Source organism: Leptopilina heterotoma, unplaced genomic scaffold (assembly GCF_015476425.1).
Source record: "Leptopilina heterotoma isolate Lh14 unplaced genomic scaffold, ASM1547642v1 Lhet_206, whole genome shotgun sequence".
NCBI classification, from domain to species: Eukaryota; Metazoa; Arthropoda; class Insecta; order Hymenoptera; family Figitidae; genus Leptopilina; species Leptopilina heterotoma.
Window position 1 is genome coordinate 1,964,492 of NW_025110922.1, and position 23,213 is coordinate 1,987,704.

At 24.6% G+C, this 23,213-nt stretch overlaps 1 protein-coding gene across 6 annotated transcripts; it reads left to right on the forward strand.

Annotated features, from left to right (window-relative positions):
* Nucleotides 1–492: 492 nt before the first annotated feature.
* LOC122501203 (probable Na(+)/H(+) antiporter nhx-9) lies at nucleotides 493–22,071 on the forward strand. 6 transcript variants are annotated; one of them, XM_043610497.1, is made up of 18 exons: nucleotides 493–903; nucleotides 6,639–6,902; nucleotides 9,406–9,605; nucleotides 10,132–10,388; nucleotides 11,079–11,296; nucleotides 12,233–12,435; nucleotides 12,592–12,681; nucleotides 13,156–13,226; nucleotides 13,500–13,715; nucleotides 14,304–14,439; nucleotides 14,518–14,685; nucleotides 14,985–15,065; nucleotides 15,445–15,514; nucleotides 15,663–15,761; nucleotides 15,874–15,984; nucleotides 16,475–16,639; nucleotides 20,028–20,180; nucleotides 21,701–22,071. In XM_043610497.1, the coding sequence occupies exons 1-18, from the start codon at nucleotides 501–503 to the stop codon at nucleotides 21,931–21,933; spliced, it is 3,138 nt and encodes a 1,045-aa protein (XP_043466432.1). In that variant the 5' UTR covers nucleotides 493–500; the 3' UTR covers nucleotides 21,934–22,071. The 6 variants fall into 6 exon arrangements, with proteins under 6 accessions (XP_043466432.1, XP_043466433.1, XP_043466436.1 ...); XM_043610498.1 differs by having other exon boundaries at nucleotides 14,545–14,685; XM_043610501.1 differs by lacking the exon at nucleotides 21,701–22,071 and adding an exon at nucleotides 20,626–21,051.
* The last annotated feature ends 1,142 nt before the right edge of the window (nucleotides 22,072–23,213 follow it).

The following is a 23,213-nucleotide window of genomic DNA, read 5'->3' on the forward strand; positions in this document are numbered from 1 at the left end:
CAACCCCTTCTCTCTCCGTCTCTTTCCCTCTCATGTGAGTCCTCGATCACTCACGCCACGGTGGTGCAGCCGTAAACCGCATCGGTCGATCGAAACCAGGCACAGACAAACTTAAAAAAGCTTCACAGAAATTATCGACATTCACATCACTAATACAGTTTTAAATAAAAATAATGATGTACTGCTCGGAAAAAATATTGAGATTCGATCGTCCCCGTGATGACGGTTCGGTGTTGTTTTATTTCAACGACATCGTTTGAATCATTGGATAGTGTTATTGGCACATTCCTCTGATCGAGCAGCAACATCATAAGAGAGGACCCCAGAAGGAGAGGGAAGGAAGCACGGATACCACGAGGACGCTTCGGACGAACGTTGTCAATTCTCACGGACGTTGTCGATTTAACGAAACTTATTTCCATTCGAATGCTACAAAGGAGACAAGATCACGCCACAGCATCCTGGGTACGTCGACGACCTCGTCGTCGGCGACGTCGAACATGACAAAGTGTTTCCCCCTGATGATGGTGATCACATGCCTGATTACCATCTGTTTTGATCACGCAGCAGCGAGGTCCTATCAACAGAAATCAAGGGAAATTTCCAACAATGAATATCCAATGCGTCAATCTGCGGGGGATGATTATGAATATCCACTTGATCCTGGCCAACCTTTTCCTGGCACGAAATTCGGTCCCATGGGTCCCATTGACAAGAATGATTTTCGAATGGCCAAGGAGATAAGAAATTTGGCAAGTGACACTGGTACCACGGCTTCAATAACCACGAGTCCTCCGGTCCAATCGACCAAGGAATATGAAATCTTCACCGTGGAATTTCATCGGGTGGAAACTCCGTTTGTCATCGGACTTTGGATATTTTTTGCCAGCCTTGCCAAAATAGGTGAGTGAGAGTTTAGGTCAGGGGTTATTGGGAGGGTGTTGGGTGATTTGTTAGTGAATGTTATTCAGGTCAGAAGGGCGAGAGTAAGAAGATTTCAGTATATACATTGATATTCATTGTGAAAAAAGTTTTTGTTTCACTCAAAAATTCAAGCAGAAAATTTATTAAATCCACAAAGGAATGTACATTCGATTCAAAACAATACATATTGAACTTAAAAACACGAGTATTGGCTACAAAAATAAATACCAAATGATCAAAAGAAATGTTTGTTGTGATTTCTCTCGTTTTTCTAAATTATCTAGTTATTTATTTCAAGTTCTCAATGATCAATTAAATGGAAAATCTCAAATATTTACAATTGACAACTGAAACAAATTAAACAATTAACATTCCAAACAATTTTAAAATTGTTAAAAAATCTATAAATTTTCCTGTAAAGTCGATTTTTAAATTCTTTTGAATTCATAATTTATTTAAAACAAATGAAAATAGAATACAGGGCATTGTACGTTTTATTAGATCGTTAACATGTTAAATAAACAAAAATAGAAGAACAATTCAATTCCAAACTTTACAAATTCATTAAGAAAAAAACACTGGATTATAAAAATTATTAAATTATAAATATCCGTAAATAAATAAATAAATAATTCTGAATTATACATTAATAAATTAAAAATATATTATAATTAAAATTATATAAATTCAAAATTATATTATAAAATTATAAACTCAGAATTACGTCAATCTTTTGAGAAATTTCGAGCGAGTTTTACATAAAATTTACATAATTAGACATTTTTTATCAATGTAAAAAAAATTTTTAATTTAAATTAAATAAATTAAATAAATAATAAATTCATAATGATTTAATTTTTAACTTTCAATTTCTTTATTTTAACATTTTGATAAAATATTTACTTAAAATTTTTGAATTATTTTAATAAATTTTATTAAAATTTTTGAAAATAATTGAATTATTTCGAAGTATCTGATTTAAAAAATTTTAAAAACAATTGAATTCTTTCAGAGAATTTAAATAAATTATATTTAAAAAATTAAATTGTATTGAAAATAATTGAATTTTTTCATAAAATTTACATAATTAGACACTTTTTACCAATGTAAAAAATTTTTTTTAATTTCAATTAAATAAATTTAATTAATTAAATAAATAATAAATAGTAATAAATAATAAATTCATAATTATTTAATTTTTAACTTTCAATTTCTTTATTTTAACATTTTGATAAAATATTTACTTCCACAGTCATTTTAAGAATAATAATAAATTCGGTAAAAAAAAATGTCAACAATCTTGGATTTTTGTACAATACACATTATTATTCAATGTAATAGTAATTTTCTTCTAATTGATGATTGTCTTCAATAAATACTGAGAAAGTTAAAAATAATAAAACAACTTTGAGTCCATTCTAATTTTATATTTCTGAATGAAATACAATTATCAATGACCTGAAAAGAGGAAAAAATTTTGTTTTTAAAGAGTTATTTTACACTATAAGTGGACAATTCGGAAAATATTTTTTTTTCTATTAAATAATAGATTGTTAAATTCAGTAATTTTGTCTCGTCTTCAAGAAGCAAATAATTATCAATAATATGAATATTTAATTAGTAATATTTTAAATTATAATAAACATACTATAAACGATAAGAAAATAAATTTACATTTTATTAAAATATTTTGAGGCGAGGAAAATGCGACAAACAGAAATTTTTATACAAAAAATGCTAAAATTTACATAATTATTTTTGAAATTTAACATAGTTACATAAAAAAATTAATCAAATTTTAATTTAACTAGATACTAAATTTTATAGTATAAAACTTCTAGTAAATTTTTTTACATCAAAATTTCGCATTGTCGCATTTTCTCCCTAAATTGTAAAATATTTAAAAAATTCAATATTTATTTTTTTCTTCGTCTGGTAGTTTCTTCTGACAAATAAAATTAATTCAAATATTTCATTCTGTATTTCAAAAAAGGAAATTTTTATTTTCGTATTTCGACGATCTTTTTTTTTCATTGTTACCAAGGAAGTGTTTAAATTCTAATCGGTTTATTACCACTTTTTATATTCTCTTAAAACCAATTTTTTTTCTTCTTTTTCGAAAAAACAATGGACAATAATTTTCGCTGAACTATCTTAAAAAATTAATTATCGCTTTTACTTGTATATTTCTTAAGTTATGAAATATTATTAGCGAATAATTATAAAACAAAGTATTTATAATTCTTGAGAAAAAAATTTTACCTTTAAGAAAAAATCGCAATTAGAATAATTATTTTTAAATTCTTAAATTACTCCGTTTACCTTTTTCAATTGTGAATGTGAAATGAAAAGAAAAACGGAAATGAAAGAACAAAAAATTGCAATGAATTAAATAAACAAAACTTGATTATTACATATTAGTATTATTTATAGACTGAAAAAGAAATTTATTTCTATCAAGTAAATTATTATTATTATTATCATTATTATCAAATAAATATTTATACTTGAATCTAATAATTTTTATTTAAATCAAATTTATTGGAACCAATAATTTCAGTATTTGAACTAAATCCCGTTTAATTGATTAAAATAAAAATTATTTCTTCCAAGTAAAGATTTATTTAATAGTGGACGAATAATAATATTGAGACATAATTTTTGTTTTATATTATTTAGGTATTCATTATTCTTAATTACAGTTTCGATAAGAAAAATGAGAAAATTATTATTATTGAGAATTGAATAATGTTGATGATGAAGATTATTATAAAATAATTTAGGGGTAGAAATTATTATATCATTCTGAAATGTCTAGTTATGGAATATTGTATACGAATATTATGAAGAGCAGACTAATGACAAAGATTATGAATATATACGAATTACAGATTCTATATTATTGTGATGAACGCGTATTATATTGATTTGTGATTTAGAAATAATTTCCCCAAGTATTTATTATTCGTGAATTAAAAGTTAAATACAAAAGTTGAAAATTTTGGAATAAAATATAAATATACGCAGATTCAATTTTTATTGTCTAATTATATAATATTTATAATCCAGTACTATTGTTTCATTTTTATTTTTTATTATTACGATTATCACATCTTTTTCCATTGAAATAATCTTATTAAATTTTGTATTTTAAATATTTTATTATTATTTTTTATACAGCGTTTGCACATTTTAGTATATTTTAAAGTTCTATTTTTACTTTCTGATTGTTTGTCGTGTTTTATTTAGTTTTTGTAATAATTACTTCTATGTTATTTTATCGTATTTTTTATACCCTTTTTTTAAATGTGGCTAAAAATATCTTCCAGTACATCATTGTAAAAATACTACTTGGTAATTTCTTCGATACTGTAATTGGAAATTGTTATTTTTTTTTATTAGAAATTAAAAAAATGAATATTTTATGTATAGAAAAAAATATGTAAAATAACAGGACTGGTTTAACAAACAGCCATGTTGGTTTTAAAATTGTATTGATTTCTTTAAAAAGACCAAAGTTAATGTCAAGGACACTTATTACAATACAATGTTCTGGTGGATGCCATTTTATTTACAAAAAAGAAAGAATAAAACAAAAAGTTGCATTTTATTGTGAATAATTTATAACTATGATGCGTAAATTATTTCTAAATCTTTAAATACAATTTCCACGTGTAAGTCATACTAATAATAGTTGAACTATTTACGTATAGGCATATAAAAGCAACCGCTTAATAATACTATTCCGGATTCATTATTTTTATAAATAAATTTCATTTTTAATATATTTTTTTTATTTTATTAACTTTTTTTTATAATTTTAATATTTTTATTTGAAATTCTCTTTGAATAATTCTTCTTCATTTTCATTTGAATAGTTGTTTGAATAGTAAGTTGTTGAAGAGTTTATTTTACACTGTTAATTAAACTGATAAAAAGTATTTTTATTTATTTTTTTGGAAAAATGATATAACTTTTTATGTAAATTCATTTATTTCTTTTATATCTATATACGTTCGTCGTTATTAGTATGCAACCTGAGTGTAAAGTAAAATGAGTCCAGAATATTTGAGATGCTATGAAAATGATTTTATAAATGCTTATATAGGTCATTTCGTGTTGAAATGTGCTGATATGAAATTTACATAGGAAAATTTAGTTTGTTTGAATTAAACATTTGATCAATCTCAACATCGCCCAGTACAACAATGACATTTTTAATGTTTCTGAGAGGAGAATGAAAAAAATGGAAATTTAATCAATTTTTAGTCATTAGACTTTATCGTTTGATTATTTTTGCGATAAATTTTTTAATTTCCCCAAACTTCTAATCCTTTAAACAATTTTAATTTTAATTTTAATTTTAATTTTAATTTTAATTTTAATTTTAATTTTAATTTTAATTTTAATTTTAATTTTAAATTTTAAACTGTAATTTACTAAATTTAACAGTAAATTTTATATTTCACTCTAATTTGTTCTCTTATTACGAATCAGAATTTAATCTTGACGAATATAATCTTCATAACCGAATAAATTATAACAATGATAGAGAAATCTTTTTTTCGTTTACAATTAAAAAAATTATTATTTAATATTAAATCAGTCGCAGCATCCTTTTCTCTTTAGCAATAAAGTGTGTAAAAAAACTGTCTGTTTAAGCTTTCTTGCATAAGAGGTCTTTGCATGACTCGATGTTTCATTATCGATTTTTCTTTCCCCTGGTTTTTCGATGACCATCTGTTCTTTTATATAAAACTCGATAAACGTTTAAAATGTGATTCATTCAATTTCTTCCCTTTTTTGCATAAAATCTTTGTTACAAATAAATTAACAATTTAATGTCTCTATTTGTCTAGGAAATTCTCAGGCATTTTTATTCCTGAATAGAAAAATTCTTCTCAGAATAAAATGAAATGAAATTATATTTTATAATCGAATATTTTAATATCTATAAATAATGAAGCTATAAACTTTTTTTTTACAAAGAAAATAATTTTTTTTCAAATGAAAATAAATTATTTTTGCAATTGTGAAAAAACACGTGTTTTCGTTTTTGTATGAAGAGCTTTGCCATTTGTATAAAAGTTCATTTTTTTTTTTTTATTCTTCAAGGCAATCTTATTTTGTACGTTTTTCTTCTTTTTCGTTAGTAAATCAATTTAAGGATGGTGCCCTTGAAACTCGAAATGGGATATTTTTCACATTTGTTCAAGACATTCACAAGAGATAGAATTAACTGACGCTGAAAACTTTTTGGACCGTAAAATAATAAAGAAGTAATAAATTTCTGGGTGGATGTACACGGAAAAGCGTGTATGAATAATCACGAGATTGAGATAAAAATTAAAAAAAAAGAATTATTTCTTTTTTTAATATTGTGAAACGCAAACTTATTTGAACAAGAATTAATACAGGTGTAAAGATTTACTACCGATTTGTTCATATAGTAGTTTTATTATTTTTGAGTTTACAAATAATATAAATCTTCTTCCGTTTAAGAGAAGAAAACGAAAAAAATGATAATTTTGTTTAGATATGAATTTTTGGTAGAAATTAATTTATAGACCATAATTTTAGTGTTTCTCTATTTTTTTATAACTTACTTATAACTTGATTTATTTAATTATTTAAATTTGATTTATAATGAATGGAATTTATTTAAAATTGATTTGTAATGAATTTCAGTTAATAAACATTTTGTTATTTTCTAGGTTTTCACATGGCGCCAAAATTGAGTAGGATTTTTCCTGAATCCTGTCTACTGATTGCTGTGGGTGTCATTGTGGGTTTCGTTCTGTCTCACGCAAATACAATCGGCGAATCGCCATTAACGCCAGATACTTTCTTTCTTTATATGTTACCACCTATTATTCTGGACGCTGGATATTTTATGCCAAATCGACTATTTTTCGACCACCTTGGAACAATTTTGTTATTTGCTGTCCTTGGAACTATATTCAATACACTATCGATAGGTTTGTTACAAAATTGTCGCTTTCAAATGCATTGTCTTCATATTTTTTTTTTTTTTTTTCATTATTTTACAAATATATTTTTGCATCGTAGAAAAAATTGTTCAAACATAAAACTGATAAAGGTCTTAATTTATCATTTATGCACATTATCATTATCATTTTAAAGAAATTTTAATTATTTAATATTTAGTTACTATTTTTTCTAAACGAAAAGTATGACGATATTATTTTATCTAAGAAAAATATATACTTTTTGTTTAAAAAATATTTCAAAACAAAAATCTACATTTATAATTTTTAAACAAAAAGTTTGAAACAAAAACACTCCTAGAAAAATTTATAATAATATTTTAATCGAAATGGAAAATTAGCATTGAGAACTTTATATATGGACATTAAAAAAGTAAAACAACTTTTGATAAAATATTCCATGGAATTGAGCCTGTTTTATGCGATATTATATAATCTTTGAAAGAAAAATTATTAGTTTCTTTATAAAAATGACTTTTACATTTTTCTAGTTATAAATTCTTTCAATTTCTTTATTCAAGAGAAAATCAATTTGAAAAGGAAAAATCTTCTTGGAGAAATGATGCATTCAGATTTTTAAATGTGGTTATAGACTATTTTTTTTCTATTTTCCTTTTTCAAGAGAAAGAGTTAATATATAAAAATTGCAATAATTTACAAAGTAAATAATGCAAAATGACAGAGGATATAATTGAAAATTGATATATGTTTTAAAATCTAATATGATTTGATGCAGTGATTTATTTAGGATGTCAGGAATTTGCATGAAAACAAGTAAAAACGCACTTAAATTGTCATCATGCCAAATTAACTGTTCTCTTTCACACATTATCAGAAATTTTACACAGATTTAATAAGACGTAAATGAAAATTTTGCCGAATGAGAAATCATGCCACGGCCTTTTGATATTTTTATTTTTTTAGGCTTCACTTTTTTTTTAATTTTTCCTTTAAATTTTATTCTAAATATATTTTTTATTTGAAATTTTTTATTCTAAATATACTCTTTACTTAAAATTTTCTATTCTAAATATATTTTTCAATTAAAATTTATTCTAAATATATTTCTAAAAATTAAATTTGAAATAATTTCTTCTCACTACCATTATATGCTTTTACAACATAAAAGAATAAGCTTTGAAAAAAATCAAATTAGAAAGAAAAAAAGGAAATTTTTAATCAATTTCATTAGTTTCATTTGACATTTTCCGATAAAACATTAATTTATTTTCTTTCTCGAGAGTCAAATCGATTAGATATACATAATACGTTGTCAAATAAGTAAATTTTATTTCTAAAATGAAAGTATCTAAATTCTCGTTTTCCAAAAAAAGGAGCAATAAAATAATTTTTTCGAAATTGAGTAAAATAAAAATTATGAAATTTTCTCGTGGAACTAAAGAGTAAATTTGTTTACGTATATATATACGAGAATGGCTAAGGCAACGACGCCAGAATTATTTTTGGATTAATGGACCAACTTTATTTTCATGGTAAAAATCTAGAAATATCTGGATGTTTCTGGATTTTTTTTTGCAATAATGCAATCGAAGAATGAATTTATAAATTTTCGTTTATTTAACTGCGTAAATTCAAGTAGTGATTTATTTATTTATTTAATTTTTTTTTAATAAACCGTTTTTAATATTAGATGAATTTGGTCGAGTTCAATGACCAGAGGTTCATAATAATTGGATTGATTCCCAAGAATTATGAAGTGTTTCCCAGCAGAGGAATAATAAATTATTACTTTATAAGAGTTGAGGGCAAAAAAAATGAGTGTTTATTTAAAAATTTAATATTTTTCCGTCGTTTTCTCTCATTTCTTACTTAGAGCGTCATAATTTCTTAAAGAACCTTTTTCTCAAATGACTTTTCTTAAATAAAACCTTCTTCTTAATGTAAAAAAATGTTTTTCATATATTAAAAAAGTGCTTTTAATTTTGACATTGGGAAATTATTCAGATTTTATGATGTTGAGTGGAAATTCTCGTACATATAATTACGTAATTTCGAGGACTTTAGTCGAATGTGGGGTAACTTTTTCCGAGATGGAAAATATTTTTTGCAATCATGAAATAGAATATAGAAATTTAAAAAAAATTTGCTAGAAAGAAATTATTTCTTTAGGTATAAAAAAGGAATTATTATTCCTTTTTTTAAATTCGATTGCAAAACTAATATAAATAAATTTTCCAAGGAAACTATTTTCTAATCTGGTGATATAAAAAATTCAAGTGGAAAAGTGTAACAGACAATAAAGAACCTTGTGTTATTTCACATAAAGTAGTATTAAATTCTGTGTGCATTTAAATTCTATCAGTTGTATGGCTACAGAATTTTGCAAATAAAAGAAATTGCTTACATAAAAGGGTATATACTTTCATAACAAAGAAATGAAAAACGTTTTAACGAAATAAAAAATAAAATCTCTCTCTATAATTTTTTTTCTTTTTTCTAAATTTATTTTCAGGTGGAACTTTATGGGCTTTAGGACAATTTGGCATTTATGGAAATATTGAGACACCTCTCTTGGATATGTTCCTATTTTCGGCCTTGATCAGTGCAGTTGATCCGGTTGCTGTTTTGGCAGTTTTCGAAGAAATTCACGTCAATGAAATTTTGTACATAGTTGTCTTTGGCGAAAGTCTTTTAAATGACGCGGTTACAGTCGTGAGTATATTTTTATTATTTTATATTATCTTATCGAAAATTCATTTAAGGGGACAAACGCGCCCGTATCTAGGCTAGAGAATAATAGAACAAGGAGAGTGACATTAAAATTATTACCTAACGTTGAAATAATGAAGATAATCTCTCATTTCATGACATTTTATCACTTTGATCCTTTTGTTAATATTTTTTTTTATTTCGCTAATATTTTATTTATTTAATATTTTGGTATTTTTTTATTTTTAATTTTATTCTTTTCGCTATATTTTTTGTCCTTTTATTATATTTCTTCCTCCTAGAGAAAGAATTGTATTTTTATATTTAATTTTTATTATTAAACAAAAAAGTTGTTAATATGTTTATGATTTTATCTTCTGAAGTTTTTTTTTAATTCGTTATCATTGAATCATTTTATTACAATTAAGACATTAGAGTACAGATAATGAATATGACATTTAAATTGATTGATAAAATTTATCATATTCCGTGCGGTATAATTTGTGTAATTGCTGAATAATTTTGACAGGTACTTTATCATATGTTCGAGGCCTACAGCGAAATGGGTATTCACAGAATTAATTACACGCACATTTTGTCTAGCTTGGCAAATTTTTTAATTGTTGCGATTGGAGGCACGATAATTGGAATAATCTGGGGATTTGCCACTGGTTTTGTAACAAGGTTCACTCATCAGGTTCGCGTAATCGAGCCGATCTTCATTTTTATTATGGCCTACCTGGCTTATCTGAATGCCGAAATATTTCACATGTCTGGAATTCTCGCGTAAGCCTAAAAAATTACTCTTTCTTTTTCTTTTCTTTACTTTTTTGATTTGAATTTCATTTTCGATACAGAAGGAAAAAATTTTCATTCTCAATTGTTCAATTAAATTGAACAAAAATTCAAATTTGTTCAGGAGAAAAAAGCAATCTGGATTATTTTTTCTTTTCAATTACTGAAAAAGGTTGATTCAATAATGGATGCAATTTCAATAAAAGAAAAAAGCTATTTCTCTATAAACTGAATTGACAATAGAAGTTACAATCTGTTGTCTTCAACGCTTTTTCATTTTTCGAATGAAATAGAATTTGTCAATTTTCACATTTTTTTTATTCTGAATAATCAAAATGTGACTACTGGCAAATTTTTAGTTAAATCTATTTTTAATTAGTAAATAATGGAATTTATTTTATTTTTAATTTGACCTCTTTCTGTTTGACTAATCGTTTTATTGAACGAAAGTTTTCTTTCCATTAATGTTTCTCTTTTGGCGAAATTAATATTTATCAGAATTTTTTATCTCGCATTACAATAAATTATTCTCTTCTATTTTAATAATTGTATAATCCAGATTCATCATGACGGAATATATTTTTCTTTTTTCTTTGAAAGAATTAATTTGGAAATTTTTTAATTTCATGTTCAGTTTAAAGAAGAATTTATTTTTAAAATTGTGCTTTTTTTCATTTACAGCATTACATTTTGTGGAATCACCATGAAAAATTATGTCGAAGCCAATATATCGCACAAGTCTCACACAACAGTTAAATACACAATGAAGATGCTATCCAGTAGTTCAGAAACGATTATATTTATGTTCCTTGGTGTTGCGACTGTGAATAATCACCATGACTGGAATACTTGGTTCATAGTGATGACCATAGTCTTTTGTTCCATTTATAGGATCATCGGTGAGTTATACAAATGTTATTCCCCTTATATGAAATATAGAAAATTGAGAGCAGAAGAATTTAGAAAATCGATACTCTAGACATATATATTTAATTATTAAACGAGAACTGTCAAGTTGAAAGATTAAATTCTCATTCTCTCCTTTAAATGAAAATTAAATTTATTCCTTTAAATTTAAGGAAGAAAAGGAGAATTAATAATGAGGTCAAAAGTTAAGAATCCAAACTTTATGACCTAAAATTTGAATCACAGAATTTTTGCTTGCTATGCAAACTTCTTGTTTGTATTTAGCAAAGCAACAAATTGTTAGTGATTCCGATATTTTTGTCTATATTTTCTTTTTTTTCTGTGAAAAAATTGAAAACATTGAAAGTATCATTTATCTAAAGACAATGAGAGGAAATTGACCGTTATTGTTGAATTTTGTTATTAACTTAAGATGCTTGATGTCAATGATGAATTCTTGAAGAAATAGGTCTACCACAATATGCAAATTTAAAAGAAATTGACTCAAGGTTGATCTTAAAGGTCATAGATTATAATAAAATACCTTAAGGCAAAAACGTCTCATCGCAAAGCTTGACCTTATATGTAGAATTATTTTTTAATAACGGAGAAAAGAGATAAACAAATTTGTTTTAAGAAATCGAGCCTTTTTTTACTTTTTTCCAAAGTACAGAAAGTTACCCACTTGAGTAAAAAAGTAACAAAAAAAGAATATGTTTAATATCTAAGTGTTGAAATAGAAAAAAAGAAGAAATATTTCAAAAAAAAGAAAGACTTTCCTGACAAGAGGTTTTACTTAATTCATACTATATGTAATCTCCAAATCGTCTTAAGTTGGAGACTAAACGTGTCAGAGAAAGCTTTTTTTTTATATAAGTGCGCTTGGCAGAGAAAAAGAAATAATGGTGTGACTTTAATTCAATTTACAGGTGTAATCGTTCTGTCTGCAGTGGCAAATCAATTTCGTTTGCACAAGCTTGATAAGGTGGAAAAATTTGTCATGTCCTACGGCGGTTTGCGGGGTGCTGTTGCCTTCGCGTTAGTCCTATTGATCGATCCATCACACGTGAAGCTAAAAAATATGTTTGTCACCACTACTATTGCTGTTATATATTTCACAGTTTTCATTCAGGTATGAATTTTTTTTTTTTTTCTAAAAAGAACATATATATCAATTATAAGAAACATTTTTTTTTGCTCAAGATTTTCACATGAAAGCTTTTTAGAGAAAAAACGTGAGAGAAGATGAAAAGTAAGAGATCAAAGAACGCATTCAATTTGCTTCTAGGGAATCACCATCAAGCCTCTTGTCAAGATTCTCAACGTTAAAAGAGCAGAGAGAAGGAAGCCAACTATGAACGAACGAATACATGAAAGGGTTTGTTTCTCTTATTTATTTGCACTCTTTACCGTATTTATAATTTCTCTAAATTTTCGTTTTGTCTTTGATGAGGGAAAAATATTTTTTTCGGTAAATTAAATATTTACTAAATTAAATTTTTATTAAAGTAAATATTTACTGCATTAAATTTCTATTCAAGAAAGTATTTATTAAATTAATAATTGAATTAATATTAAATTACATTTTTCTGGTGAAGCAATTTAATCATCGATTAAATTAGGGGGTGAAATTAAATATTGACATTAAAAACTAACAAGTGAATTGCTTGCAATTTTCGTTAATATTTATTTTTCATTTATATTAAATTTTCACCCATTTGGAAATATAATAGTTTATATTGTATGAAGAAAATTTGTTTAATCAGTATGACATTTTTTCTTTATAATTTTTTTTATTGAACTTGGCAAATATAAGAACGATAAGAATGATAGATTTCGCCACACCTTTTAGATTATAGATCATACGATGGCAGGGATCGAAGATATTCTAGGAAAACACGGGAACTACCATGTCAGGGACAAGTAAGCCAACACGCTATCACTATTGAATTTGTATTCGAATGATAAATACACTAAAAATGCATTGTTTATATCGTTTAGCTACTTTTGTTTTTTTTTTCTTTCAATTATTATTCAATCGTCACACGAGTGTTGAGTTGAAAATTCTGAATTTAGAAAAAGTATTTAGAAAATTCACTTTTCTTTAGAGATTAAAATTTAAAAGAAACACTTTTTAAACGCAAAGTAGAAATAATTTTTTATCGATTTAACAATTTTGTTAATTTCATTTTCTAGATTCAAACGCTTCGACAACAAATTCATTCGTCCCTATCTTGTGAGGGACCATTGTGGAGCAGAGCCAAAAATTTTGGAGACTTATTCCAAATTGGCAATGAAGGACGCTCTCGACTATATCAGAAGGAATGCATCAACCATTGGGAATATAAGTGGTACTGAGAGTATGTCCGCAATATTCAGGAATTACAGCAATACTGGCCAATTTAATGCCAGGTAATCATTTTAATTACAAAGTTGACCTTATTAAAAAAAGAACTTTCTTAACTTCTTTTTTGTGAAAAAAATCCCGATTATAACATTATTGAAAACAAAAATCAATTGTAAAAAAAAATTGCGAAAACTAAAGTTTAGTTTAAAAAAAAGAATAGCAAAACGGAAATCGTACGGTATTATTGTCTCCTTACTGAGGAAATATTTTATTTAATTATTTGCTTTTAATTAACCAATTGTGCAAGTTTTGCATTATGTTAGTAATTTTACAATGTAGAAGAAAGAAACGACAATAAGAGAGATCTAAATAAACTGTAATTTAAGGCTCTTAGGTAACAACAGAACGGAAGTTGTTCGACCGTTATTTAATAATTTTAAAAAAAGACTTCTGGAAAATATTTTCAAATCGTTTACAAATTGTAAAGAATTTTTTCTCCATTGAATGAAGTTTTATTTAAATGAAATTTTTAAACCTTGAAATTAACAGACTGTGACAATGTTTCTTTTATTTATTTTTAAGAAAAAATTCGTGGAGTATTTTTTTAATCAAATAAATATTTGATATTAATATTTTTATTGTAAAAATTTCAGTCCGAGCTGTAGCCAATTGGAGGCTGGTTGGAATATTGATCTTCAGGAATTGGAGTACAATCCTTCGAAAAAAGATTTAACTGACGCTAAAATACATCATCTTCTCGCTGAGGAATTGTGCAAGCCTTATAAACGCGTGAGTATTGTTCGTGACTAACATTTGTTTTCGCTTCGTCCTTACTAGTTCCCCTAGACCCAACAAAACTATTTACAGAGAAATCGAGAGACTTCGAAATTGCAGCATCGTCGCCTTAGCTACAGCCGTCATGCCGTAGACGATCGAGACCTCTCGACTCAAGTCAATTACAAGATGCACATGAACATCAGGCGAATGGTGGGAGAGCACAAACATCGTCACAAACGCAGCAAAAAATTGCTCAAGGTAATATTAATCTATTTATTACTATCAGTATCATTAATTTGTCCTTTATATTCATTTAATTCAAATTTGTTTTTTTTTATTTCCATTTATTTTTGTTTTCATTGTTTCATTTCAATTAATTTTTTTATTTTAATTTATTTACATTTAATAAAAATTTGTCTATTCTTTTCTTTTGTATAACAATTTTGTCTTTGATTTTTAATTGCCGGAAAATTAAATTCGACTCATACATTTGAAATGTCGCTTGTTGCTTTATTGAATTTTAATTAAATTCGTGAAAAGCTTTTTATTATATTCAGGATGACGAGGGCGTCGAGTGTTCGAATAATTTTCTATCGCCTGAAAATATTCCAAGATATATTTCTGATGATAAGGAGAAGGTATAATCGATAAACACCCCCCCTAAAATGTCGAGTTTTTGAAAACGTTATTAACACAATTCTAACAGAGTTGAGATCTTTCATTTTGATCCCTTCAGCTTTGTAGAATTAGTCCGTTTTGATTGACACCTAAAATTAAAATCCAATATTAAAAATAATAAACAATTCTTAATTGGAAATAAATGTCTTTTTCGCTAAAATATTTTCTTAAAAATTGATTTGTATTGAGTGATTTAAATAATCCGTGATTAAAAATAGAAAATAAAAAAATAAAAATAACTAAAGAAATAAAAATTTATTAAAATAACATTTTCTCTAATGTTCACAATTATTTAAGTAAATATTTAATAAGTCGTAATAAATATTATTTGAATTTTAGGATGGTAAGCAGAATCACGTAAGTTTTCCCGAGTTTCAACAAAATGGTTCAACGAAACTTTTTTCACAAGGTTTGTATTTTTGAATAATAATAATAATAATAATAATACAATAAAAGAGAAAATAACATTACAAAGAGAAAATAATACTATACAGATAAAATGAATATTCAAATCTTAAAGTTTATAATTTATGTATCCCTTGTGAACAATCTTGTAGATTATATTAACGATGTGTTGGACGAGTCGGATAATGGGGATTCTTCTAAACCTCCAAACGACTGGGAATCAGGGATTACTTTTACTGCCCGCACCTCTGGTAACGAAATTAATCTTCTTTGAAATAATTTTAAAATATGCAAATTGTCATTTACATAATTCAAAACAGTTATTGTGTTTAAAGTTGAAATATAACAAATTTTTTTCTACAGATTCTTCAATAACTCCTGGAGCGGATGGGCCGTCTTCTGGAGCAGATATCGATGACGATATCAAAACTGATTCTAGAACGGAAGATAGTAGAACTTTTGGAAGAGCAGATGGTAAATTTTTTGTAAAAATGATAGTAATAGTAAATTTTCCAAATTACACGATTTTTATTTAAAATATAATTAATTATTCTTCTATAATGAATAATTAATTATTATATAAATTATTATATATATTAAATTATATAAATAATATTATATATTAACAAATAGTGTTAAAACGTTAGATATTTTATTGTTTAGATTTTTTTTTGGTTTTTTTTTATTTTACTTTATTAATTATTAATAATAATAATTATTTTATTACTAAGTAATAGTAATAACTTGATATTTAATCGACTATTTGCTTAATTAATGGCGTGAATAATTAATAAATTTAATTGATTGATAATAAAAAATATGATAAAAATCGTAATTTCCATTAGGAAAATTCCATTAAAGAATGGAATACATTTTCTCTTTGATAGCTGAGGAAAAAAATTTTTACAGTTTAAGTAAAACTCTTAATGAGTCATAATTTTCTTAAAATAAGTTTTAATTGCAGGCGACAGCTATAGAGTCACTACACCAACAGCAACAGAAACTATGTTGCCTTGGAAACGGGAAGATGACTACGATTCTGCCCATCCAATTAAACAAAATGAATTTCCAGCTTGGTGCTCTAATAAGGAGTATATAGCTTATAGTTCGCCTTCTGCAACATTTTTAGGTAAGAAACATGTCTCAAACTAATCGATTTTTATTTAGAATATAATTAATAATTCTTGTACATGAATAATTAGTTATTATTATTATTATAGAAATAACTAATTATTTGTAGAAAAATTATTAAATCTATAAAAACGAATTATTTATTTTCACTGATGGTAAATAATTATATTTTAAAAAGTCGAAAGTGCAATTCTCCGAAAATAATATCTTTAATTATTAATTACTCGAAATTAAAATTATTTTTATAGGATAATTTTCTCTTTTTGTGAAAGTTATAAAATTTTTCTAGGGGACCAAGAAACACGCAAATTGCCTCCTTCTTAAAATAAAATTCACTGCATGCTATAAATGTCTCACGCGATGTTAAATGTGAAAAATTTGCACAAAACTTTTTTTTTAAAAAAAGATGTTGTTAGTTTAACATTTATTAAATTAATTAAGTCTGATTAATTTATTAAATTAGCTAATGAAAGTATTTTTAAAAATTATTCAACATGCAATATCTGATCAGTATAATTGCTTTTGCATGTATTTATTTTTTTTTAATTTTCTATTTGCGTCTAAAAGAATAGAAAACACTTTTAGTTTCATAACTTATTTATTGTCTTAGCTTTTACAAATTTAATCATTTTTGTTTAAAATTGTAATTAATTTCAAATAGACGAAAGTTTGTAAATATAATTTATTAAGAATACGTAAAATATTTATTTATTTAATTTATTCAGTTTATTTAACTTTTTATTTAATTTATTCAATTAGTAAATCACTGTAAATTGTTTGAATTACACTTAAATTGACGAATGAAATATAAAAAATACTCTGAATTATGAACAGTTTTTATTATGAGCTTAAAAATAAGTTTGCCTGAATTAAGAGTCATCGCTGGCTCTCAGTTTCGATTCTTTGCCATCTTTGTAGAATGGTGAGTATGTACAGAATTATTATCGATCGTAGAGTGATAATCGTAATAACATTAAAGATGAAAGATTTAAATGACTCCAAACTCCAAGAATAACATTGGTACAAGACATAAAATGTTTGATAACAATTTTAAACCAATTCCACAATTATTCTTCATATATTGATCCAGGGTTGACACAAGTCAGGGAAATCATAAAATTATTACTTAGAAATTATTTAAAGAATAATTTTACTTAAAAATTTTAAAATTAATTTGATTTCAAAAGAGTTGCGTTTACAATCTTCATAAATAGATGAACTTCAAAGGTTTCAATTTTAAATTTTAGAAAAAAACAATTTTTAATGAATTTAAATAGAAATTTTAAGAACAACTGATTACAGAAATTTAATTATTTTCAAAATTGATAAACTTCTTCGCATAAATTTAATTATGTTCAAAATTTTTTTTAAATTTTCATTAAAATTTCAATTATTTTTATAAAAAATAAAATTCTTCTCCATAATTCAATTATTTTCAAAAATTTCCCTTATTTCAATTATTTTTATAATATCTACTATTTTAATAAAATTTTCCAAAAGAATTCAATTATTTAAACAAAATATTAATAAATATTTCACAGGAATTCAATTACTTATCAATTTTTTATAAATTTCTTCGCACCAATTCAATTATTTTTAATTTTTTAATAAAGTTTCTTGAATGAATTCAAATATATTCAGAAAATTAAAAAAAAAATAGTTCTGAGACATTTAATTATTTTGAAAAATTTAAATAAACTTTTTTTAAAAATTCTATTATTTAAAAAAATGTTGACAAAATTATTTACAAGATTTAGTTAATAAAATTTTCCTATATAATTCAATTATTTTTAATACAATTCTTCTTAAGAATTCAATTATTTTCACAAATAATACATTTTTTATGGGAATTCAATTATTTAAAAAAGTTTGATTAAAATTCTTCACAAAAAATCAATTATTTTCATAAATAATAAAATTTTTCTCGAGAATTCAATTATTTAAAAAATTTTGAATAAAATTCTTCACAAGAAATTAATTATTTTCATAAATAATAATATTTTTCTCCGGAATTCAATTATTTTCACAAATAAAATTCTTCACAGGAATTCAATTATTCTTTAAAAAAATGTTTAATAAAATGCGTTGCAAGAATTCAATTATTTTCATAAATAACAAAACTTATCGCAGAATTTCAATTATTTGTTGTACAATTTTAAATAAAATGATAGAAAATTGCATTTATTCTTAACATTAAATTTTTTTAAATTCGACGAAAGAATTCAATTATCAAAAAATTTTTTTTTATAAAATTCTTCATAAAAATTCAATTATTTAATAAATTATTTATTTTTGTATTTAAATAATTAAGTTCTCGAATAATTTACTAATAAAAATTGATTAAAAAATGAATTTCACTTAAAATTTTTAATTATAAATGTATATTAAAAGCATTATTATAGTGTGCATTTTTAGAAATAATTGAATTTTAAAAAGGGGAATGTTTGAATTTAAAAATCTAAATTTCTATAGAAAAATAATAGGTAATAATTAAATATGTGAATCAGAATAATCTTCGGATTCAGGAAAAAAGTCAAAATTTTCTCTGGAAATCTGGGAAAAACAAAATTAAATTTTTGTGGCAACTCTGTTGATCATTACAATTAACAACTGCGACTAACACTGTCTATAATAGTTTATAATAAATTAACAAGAACATTTAATTATTAAATTTTTAAAAATAAATAAAAATAACTGTTTATATTGTAAATTAATAATTGCGTTTAAATTATTATTTATTAATGATGGTATTTTAATAATTTACAATACATTAATTTTGTTAATTACCAATAAATTTATTGTACCTACAAATTTACAATAAATTAATTATTAAAAACAATTTATACTTTAAATAATAATAATAACTTTATTTTGATTAAATTGTAATTATTAAATTAAAATAAAGTCATAGAAAGTTTAATTACACCTGTGACAATAAAAAAAATTTGTAAAATTGTTATTTAAAGCGAAACAGATGTAATACGTGTATATCATTTACAATTGCTTATGAAAAAAAAATTCCTGCCATATGGTTATTCAAAGAATCGAAACAATATGTGTCTATAGGATTATTACTATCAACTTTGGCCTCATTACCTTACTGTTATTTCGTTTATAATTCTAGAAAAAAAAAGATTTTTTACTTCTAACCATTTATGTCTCTATAACATTGAGTGTTATTGTAATTTTATTGTTACAACTCCAATTGATACTAAAATCAAAAGCTCGATTAATTTCAATTGTCTCTAATTATTACAGCTCTTATGTGTATATTCAACATTGAATTAACTCTGAAGATTTTAATAATTACCCGTCATTATTAAAAATAACAATTTTCATGTAAAGAAATTTTCTAAAATTTTCTAAAATGACTTTAATTATTTTAGGAGGGATTGAACAACCAAAAATTCAGTCTGTGATTGGTTATTTCCGAAGAGAAAGCGCTGCTACATCCGATACATTAGGTTCACACGATATTGACGAAAGTGAAGAATATACAGCAATGAGGTTCGACAAACATAGTCCTCCAAGTACTGAAGGTAAAGAAGAAATGATAAAAATAAATTTTTAGTTAACGAATATTTTTAATTTAACGATCACATTAATGAACCTAAAAATTTAAAGAAGTGGAAAGGAAAGTTTTCATCCTTTTGAACTTTCTTCTTTCACTTTTGATAAATTTGTTCGTTTTTCATAAAAAAATCCAGTAGTTTACACAATTATTCATTATAATTAATTATTCACATAATTATTTAAGTTCAAATTTCCATTACAATTTATTTTTTCAATTTTATTTCATTTTAATTTTATTTATTTTTTTATATTAATTAATTTTCAAAACTTTTAACTTTAATAAAATTTAATAACTTGAAAATCTCGCTGTACCTGAAAATCAAAATTTCCATACATAACTAACAATTCATATTCAACTAATAATAAAAGCTAATAATATTAATTTGTATCAGCTTTAGTTTTTATTTTTAGGTACAGAGAAATAAAAAGGGGGAAGTGAAGTTGATATTGTGTGGCGGATTTCTATATTTTATTTCCTTAAAATTTTATCTCTATTTGTTACTTAATTGCGTACATGAAACTATTTCTTTGTTAAGTTTTTTTATTGTTGATTAAATTTTTATTCGAATATTTCAAAAATAGTTTTAAAACCAATTACAGGGTTGCCACAAAAATTTAATTTTGTTTTCCCTTCACTGACTCTTCTCTGATTTTTACAGACCGAATTTTGACTTTTTCCCTGACTCTAAAAATTCACTCTAAATATGATTAGACTTTAAAAAATATCCTAATACTTTTATCTCCTAATTTCTTTAATTTCAAAGAATTTTAATTTTAAACCGTTCGAAATTTATTAATTTATAAAAATTGCTACTGTAAATCCTACAAAATTATTTTTATTTTTTCAATTCTATTTTCTGGAATTCTTATCTGAATCAATCTCTAAATCAATCGTTTTTCATAATTTTTACTAAATTTCGATTATTCGAAAATTCTTTAATTTTCTATATCTGTATTCAAAAAATAAAAAATTCAATTAATAATATAAAAAAAATCGGATTAAAATTTTTCAAAATTTAATTATTTTTTTAATTTTTAAATAAAATTTTTCCATTAAGTTAATGAATTCTTTTTAATAATATTATTTAAGAATATTTTTACATCAATTATTTTTAATAATTAAATATAGTATAAATATAAATATATTATAATAATGTTCAACTAATTTCAAGAGAATTTGAATTAAAATAAAATTTCAATAAAATTTCTAATTAAATTCATTCGAAATTCAAGTTTTCTAAAATTTCAATTTGAAACCTTTTGAAATTCAATTATTTATGAAAATTGCAAATGCAACTATTATAAAAGACCTGCGGCAACCCTGAATTAATTTAGTTTAAAATTATTTAGTCTTTAGTTTAGTTTTAGTTTTTTAGTTTAGAGTTTGCATAAATTTTGATAATTTTCGAAAAATGAATAATAATATCCAAATTAGTAGTTGAATTGATAAAAAATTCAGTAACAAGAGAGTGTTTGATTTTGTTAGAAACGAAAGAACCTCTAACAAGAAGACGTGGTTCGATGATGGAACTGGGAGCTTTAGAATCATCAGCAAAAGAAAAAAATAACAAAGGATCTCACTCTCTTCCTGAATATTGGAATCCACACAGGTTGCGATTCACTTCCTTCAGTTATTCAGGCAAAGAGCCGGCGAGTCTTTCGACTGCATTGATTGCTTCATCTTCCAATTCATCAGTTGAACTTGAAGAGGAAGATTGACCAAGAAGAAAGGAGTCGCTCTCCTTTGAACAGCTTCGACCAAAACGAAATCGAAGACGACGTCCTGTATCATTATGGTCCAAGTTTCTCGGAGGTTCAAGCTCTCCTGTCTGATAAAAAAAGCTATTTTTTCACTAACACAACATCGTTCATTTTTTAGGATATAAATTATATTTAAAAAAAAAATTAAATGCTAAGATCGAAACTTACGCAACGGTGCTTTAGGACAAAAGGATAATAAATGAGTGTGCGTGAAAACGGGAGATGAATCTGTAAAAAAGAGAATGAATTTTTTTTTCTGTCGTGCTCGAACAACGCGAAATATTAATCAATAAAAAAAAACAAAAACAAAAGCGGAAATTATAGGAATTGTCGTTCGACAAAAATAGAGGGTCTGTCCATATCGTCGCGACATTTACCTTTTTCGAGGAAAACATTTTGCATGTCTCGCTCGACTTTCAAAGAGAGATGACAAATATTTTGTTGTTGATATAGTAAAATTGATTAGAGGAAGGCAGGAAGAATTTTAAATTTTATTAAAAAGTCAGCATTTAAATGTTCATTTAAAAAGAATTAATTCCGCTAAAAATGTAAAATGAAAAATTTTCCCTGCTTTCAATTAAGCTCAAAATGTCAGGGAAAATTGAAGGTTGTTAAAAAAAAGAAACACAGTTGAAAATTGTGTGTACTGTTATTGAGCTCAGGAGGTGGTAAATTTCTGAAAAGCATTAAATATGCTGAATAATTTAGATATAAAAGAAAAAAATATTCACAGTAAAAAAAAAGTAATTATTTTGAGAAAAGTACGCAGAATTAGAAGAAAAAGTAAAAAACCTCTTCACTTTTTTAATAATACTAACAAAGAAAACAATATCAACTCTCTTTAAATGAAATTGTAAATTTCAACACATATTTCCCTATTTTTTTACTGTTTGCAAAAACACTGATCAATTTTAAACAAAATACATAGTCAATAATTATTGAATTGCAGTAAAAAAAAAAAATAAATTTTAGACAAGTATGTAGATTTTTTTTAGTCTATTCCGACGCATGCACGGAGAGAGAATATATATTAAATTTTGTAAAAATATTTTCAAATTGGGGAAAAAGTGCGACAAAGCGAAATTTTGATATAAAAATACTAAACTTTAAAAAAAGTTTTGTGAAATTTATTAAAGTTACATTAGAATTTAATTAATATTCTTGATATTTGATATAATTATACTAAATTTCACATAAGTTTTTTTAAAGTTTAGTATTTTTTATATCAAAATTTCGCT

Bases quoted from the DNA above. Each gene is read 5' to 3' on its own strand.
- LOC122501203 (XM_043610497.1), top strand. From the start codon at position 501: ATGACAAAGTGTTTCCCCCTGATGATGGTGATCACATGCCTGATTACC. The intron at 12,682-13,155 runs GTTTGTTTCTCT...CACACCTTTTAG, and splicing joins ACGAACGAATACATGAAAGG to ATTATAGATCATACGATGGC. The intron at 13,227-13,499 runs GTAAGCCAACAC...TTCATTTTCTAG, and splicing joins AACTACCATGTCAGGGACAA to ATTCAAACGCTTCGACAACA.